We start from the raw sequence: 6000 nt of genomic DNA, 5'->3' as shown, positions 1-6000 counted from the left end.
TATGACCAGGCAATCCGATTTTATTCATAGTACCACTCAAATGGGACATTATAACCCCAGATGTGCCGTTTCCAACTGCTTTCTTTGGAACAATCCTAAGCTTAACTTTTACAGGTAATTGCTCGTTTAAGCTACCCGTTGCCTATAACGCACGCAATAGTCACTACTCAATCACAAGTTTAACAAGTATGTGTAGGCTGGATTTCTCTGACCGCCAACTCCTATTGACATAGACAGCCTACATCAGGCCAATCCTCGAGCATTGCTGCCCGTTTGGGGGCCTGAAAACAATGCTTACATGTCAACAGAACTAAAAGATGTCCAAAAACGCGCTACTAAAATAATACTAGGGCCCCACTTCAGCAACTCTGAAAGTGATCTTTAACTTGCCTACTATCCGCTCAAAGATATGATTTTATAAAATTAGCAAACAAGAAACACCGATCTATTTTTCCACCATCTATGCAGATCGGCAAAATTACCAAATATCAGAATAAACTACGATCCCTTAATTATCGTTCGAACAGATCTGTAAACTTCTTGGTGCCATATTCTGTAGGCGTATTTACCAAATGACCTTCTTTTCTCATTTTCTATTCTTTTGTGACTGTAAAAGTAGCATAATTTAGAGTTTCATTTTTTAGTGCTACAATAGCTATATAAATTAAATTAACAAATAAAAAATTATGTGGAAAACAATTGGACCGTATAATTGATTACACTAATTAGGCTATTCATCACTCCAACTATGCAAAATGTGATCGTTAAGCGTTAAGCTGTTCACACTTCCTTCGTCTTAGATGCTTAGGTCTTACATCCATGTCACAATGGTAGTGACCGCTTATGATAGTAGACCCGACGTTGGATATTTTAAAAGATAGTCGTTTCATAATAAAACCTCTCCTAATTTGAATCATTTTTATACAATTCTGAAAATTGTTGTGCCAACTTTGCCTCTCACTGAGACTATCTCTCTTGGTATTACTCCAATTAGCCATGGCTCTCAAGTTTTTATTCACTTTCATCAACTTGATTTTACTTTACAAAAAAAAAACGACGCCTTCGTAGGACGGATGATAGACTATCAACAAGTGAATTATTTTAATACGATTCTGAAAAAGGTTATGCAAGCTTTGCCTCACACTGAGACTATCTCTCATGGTATTACTCCAATTAGCTATGGCTCTCAAGTTTTTATTCACTTCTACCAAATTGAAATTCAACTCTTTCCTTAATTCCTTCTAAATTTCATCTTAAGTCTTAATTAGCTTAATTAATAATTTATATTTCCATATCTTTTAAAAATCACATCACACAAATCAAAATAGTAGCATGAAACTAGAATAATAAAAAAAAACGTTAATGAGACTAGGTATATGTGAAGTGGACGTAATTCAGAATCACCTTACGGTTTAACCCATAACCATAAAAGCCCCAATAAGTAACAAATATAGTTTGTAACAACTATGTAAAACTAATAAAAAAAAATCGCTACCTGAACAAAATTTCGCACTGCTTTTCAAGAATTTTTTTCTTCTTTTCAAAACTGAAAGTGTAATACTGGTCATAATGTTTCTATGCTTAGGAAACTTTTACACAGTTGCGGTCATGCCTCATACAGCTTAAATATGAATGGCCTTGTCTTAGTTCCTGTTTAAGACGAATAGAACAGACATGCCTCATACAGCTTAAATATGAATGGCCTTGTCTTAGTTTCTGTTTAAGACGAATAGAACAGACATCAAGCTCCTCACATTTCCGAATCAAAAAGGTATGATATTATTTAATTATTAACATTATTTAATATTGAAAAGGTATTTCAACGCTGTTACAGGGTAGAACGTCAATACTATGATAAGTAAGAGAAATAGAACATTATTTAATATTATTAATATTTAAATTGTTATTACCAAACATTATTTAACTTTTGTGTTATTAGCACTATCTGTTTCATTCACGTTATTACCAAAAGATTACCAAACATTATTTAATATTATTAATATTTAAATTGTTATTACCAAACATTATTTAACTTTTGTGTTATTAGCACTATCTGTTTCATTCACGTTATTACCAAAAGATTACCAAACATTATTTAATATTATTAATATTTAAATTGTTATTACCAAACATTATTTAACTTTTGTGTTATTAGCACTATCTGTTTCATTCACGTTATTACCAAAAGACGGAACAGCAACTAAAAAAGACTTGGGATATAAGAACGTTTAACGCATACGCTTTATATGGTAAACGAGTTTTATGCGTTCATAGTCGCATTATGTTGTGAATTTGGCATTTATTTTATTATTATTTTCCCACTTTCTTTTTTAATTTTTTACGTTATAATACGTTTATAAATGTATTAACAATGAATCTTAAATAAATCCGATTATTCAAGGTGCCAAGACAACATTTAGAACAGACGAGGGGAAAAATAGGAAAGAAAGCCTTAACACTGATTACTTTTTCCCACAAAAAAAAATCTTGAATGAATAAAGCCAAATTTAAACTATTAAATGCATTAAAATTGGAGTCTAAAGTTCAAACAATAATATTGAAGGGCAGAAGAAAAATAACCCATAAAAACAGCTGAAAGAACATAGACCTTAACTAATTCCAAACCTGATTTAGGCTTATTTTAACCTGATTCAGCTTATGTAGACGGCAAACTCAATTTATTCTAAAATCGATTCAGCTTATCTAAATTCAAAGCAGGTTCAACTTATTTTAAAACCGGTTGTTTTAACTAGTAATTTTTCTACCATCATATTGTTCATGGTCATAACCTGCAAGCAAAGACCAAGATTTGCTCAATATTGGTTATAATTTGAAAGTTGAGTGAAAAGAAGAAAAAAACACGAAAAGCATAACGAAATAAAAAGAAAAAGCACAAAATTTAGTAAAACAAAAAAGAGCATAAAATAAATTAGCAGCTACATTTGATTGTAGACCAAAACATTAAGCTGCACTTTATCCAAACAAAACAAGTTTAAGAAACATAATCAAGGTTTAAAATATAGTGGGACAGCTAAATATGATAATATAAGTCAATATATAAAATAATTTAAAATTGTTAAATAATCGAGCCCTGACGAAAATTAGTTCACTCGCATTTTCAGGATAAAAACAAAAAATCGAAATGTTAAATAAAAACTAAAATTTTTTTACTAAATATTATTGATTTTATTTTACTGGAAATTAGAGAAATAAAAAAATAGATTGAAAACAAGAAACAATAAGCTGCACTTAATCTAATCGAAAACCGAGTTTCAAAATACAGTACTGCACTGCAAACCGCTTCGCGATGGCAACAGCTAAATACAATAAAATCAGTTGACATTTAAGATGTTTCAAACAGAAGTTTCAACGAGAAACTGAGATTTTGGACTGCATAATCTTGATTTTAGCTTCTTAGAAATCAGAGATATTAAAGAAAAAAAAAGTCTGTCCAACATCAATGTGAATTAAGGAAAATATAAATTAATAAATAGTAATATTGAATAAGGATAGTAACGTTAAGGAAAAAAAAATATTAGAAGGATAAAATATGGTCACTTTTCGTAAGGTTTTCGATAAAAAATATGTTTTAAAGCGAACAAACACAAGATAGTTTTCGACGTGGGCTTGCTTTGCATAATAAGCAAAATTATAGATTTCTCGAAATTATTACGCATAACTACTATTAATCAGCTACCCAACTCAAACAGGCCACCATACACGGAATGAAAATCAAGGCAAACGCCACACAAATAAAATAATTCAGATCTAATTCACTAATGGTTATAGTATCTATCGCGAAACTGATTCAATCTAGGTGATGATTGGTCACTATGTCGAAGACTTCCTCGTCCACGTGTTTGTTGAGTCCTTCGCAAATTGGTTCGCTCGCGGTCCATTTCCATATCTTCTATTTTTTCAGTTAGAGCAAGCTTTTGTTGTATGGCGATTCGAAGAAGATTGTTGAGCGTTTTCTTTTCATCTTCGGCGGCAGAGTTTTGGCGCTGCAGCTCATCCACTTCGGTGACGTATTCCTCGCAGCGCGCTGCAAACATAGCCCGTTGACCTGAAATAAATTATTAATATCTTGAAATAAATTTAATATAAAAATGATATTGGATTTAGGGCCGTATCCAGGATTTTTTCTGGGGGGAGAGGGGTGTAAAACGATTTTTTCGGGGTGGGGGGAGAGGGTCTTACAAAAAACCTTTAAAAATATATCTAAAATTTATTTATATTTATTTTTGTTACGTTTCTGTGAGTCGGACATAGATTTCAAAGAGGGGGTTTCACCCCCCCCCCGGATTACGGCCATGATTGGAATACTAACTTCTCACGAAAATAAGGGTATACAGCTTTGATAAAGACAGTGAACCTACAATACAGATCCCCGTATTATACAATACAGGTCCCCGTACAGAAGACATTTTCCACGAATTTCATAACCCCAACCCAGTTTAACCTGCTTAGTAATCCCAACTTACTCTCCAATCCATGCTGTTGCAGAGGTTCCGAAAAAGTTTTATCCCCTTTATTATAGAGCACAATAAGGAGCACTCCCTTATTATGGAGCACAATCTGCTTCTTTTTCCTGTAATAGTTGGTTGTCACGAAGTATTATCAAATATTTCTTTTATCTCTCCTCCCCCCTGTTTCTTTTGCCACTATTCGTGAAAATTTTGATTCTTGGTCTTGGATGTTCAGTTCAATATTATATTTCACTAATCTTTGTTATATTTTTATGGACCATTTTTATGTTTGACTGATTTTGTAACTTTTGTCTTGCCGTCTTGCTTGTTTCTGTTTACTGGACATTAAAAGCGAATTCAGCTCTATTAGAGCTTGCGATAACTTTTTTTGAAAATTAACATTATCTTATCTTATTATCCTAAATATACAAGGTCAGTTTTTTTTTACAAAGGAAAAAAAAATATCGTTCTTTTCCATTAGATTATACCGAGTTCGCAACGACAGAGAAAAATTCGCCTCCAAACAATTTTTAGTTGCAAAGGTTTTTGCCGATTTACGTCGATTCCACAATACATAATGCAGGCCGCTGGAGCCCTTCCCCGTTCTGTCCTAAATGGGTCTTGCGACTTTGTAGCTATTAGGGTTCAAGCAACAGGATCACTGAAAAATTTGACCAAGGGGGGAGGGGCCAAGTACGACCATAAGCTTTGATTTATCAGGATGGCTCTGCTCAGGGCATGATGTGATTTTTTCTTTACCCCTTAAAAAGTATGATAAATAAATTTAGGGCCAATAATCACTATGATGTTGTATTTTATGTACTTTTAATTTCATCCTTTTAAAATTCATGTCGGTTGGCATATTGCTGATTTTACAAGAAATGTTCTGTTTAATTTTTGTTGTTGCTCGAAAGATCCGTTTCTTGGATTTTGTCCTTATTCGTTTGAAGGGTGTCAGAGCCTTATAGGTTAAAGTCCAAAACTTAACATTAGGAAGTCCAATGATTGATTTTCAAATCGCACCGTTTACTGATAAACAAAATACTCTTTCATAAGCATGACCCAAAAATCGTGTCTTCAAAAAAAAAGGTCACACCTATAAATTTTAATCAAAACTACCGAAGAAGCTATAACAATTGAAATAGGTTAACACACGAAAAATTTATCAAAAGCTATGAACTATTAAAAACACGAACAAAACTCGGAACAAAGCTTCACAAATTACGCTGTGATTTGGAGTAAACCGGTGTCAATTTTGGAACTTTCCTAACCAATTCTTGGAGAAGTTAGGATCTAAGAGGAACAACTGGGATGAAGTACTTTTAGATGGGATAGAAGAGGAGGTTTTAGCCATATTTAATGCACAGTTTCTCACGATCGATATAAAGAGGATCAAGTTTAGATGCTTCTAGATAAAAAAAATTAAACCAACAGGAAACTTCCGTAGATGATTTGTACTGATCTCTTCTGAACCCGCCAAACTGAATGTCTGTATGTCTTCTTTCCTTTTTTTTTCTAACAGACAATACAC

At 32.9% G+C, this 6000-nt stretch overlaps 1 protein-coding gene across 1 annotated transcript in view; it reads right to left on the bottom strand.

Moving 5' to 3' along the window:
* Positions 1-1264: 1264 nt before the first annotated feature.
* LOC136026589 (protein bicaudal D-like) overlaps positions 1265-6000 on the bottom strand; it is a 71440-nt gene continuing 66704 nt past the window's right edge. Inside the window, exon 12 of the mRNA XM_065703300.1 lies at positions 1265-4066. Coding sequence (XP_065559372.1) covers positions 3777-4066 — 290 coding nt within the window. The 3' untranslated portion in view covers positions 1265-3776. The remainder of the gene's footprint in view (positions 4067-6000) is intronic.

Source organism: Artemia franciscana, chromosome 4 (genome assembly GCF_032884065.1).
Source record: "Artemia franciscana chromosome 4, ASM3288406v1, whole genome shotgun sequence".
Taxonomy (NCBI): domain Eukaryota; kingdom Metazoa; phylum Arthropoda; class Branchiopoda; order Anostraca; family Artemiidae; genus Artemia; species Artemia franciscana.
Note: the sequence above shows the minus strand (reverse complement) of the source record. Positions and strands in the feature narration are given on the sequence as shown.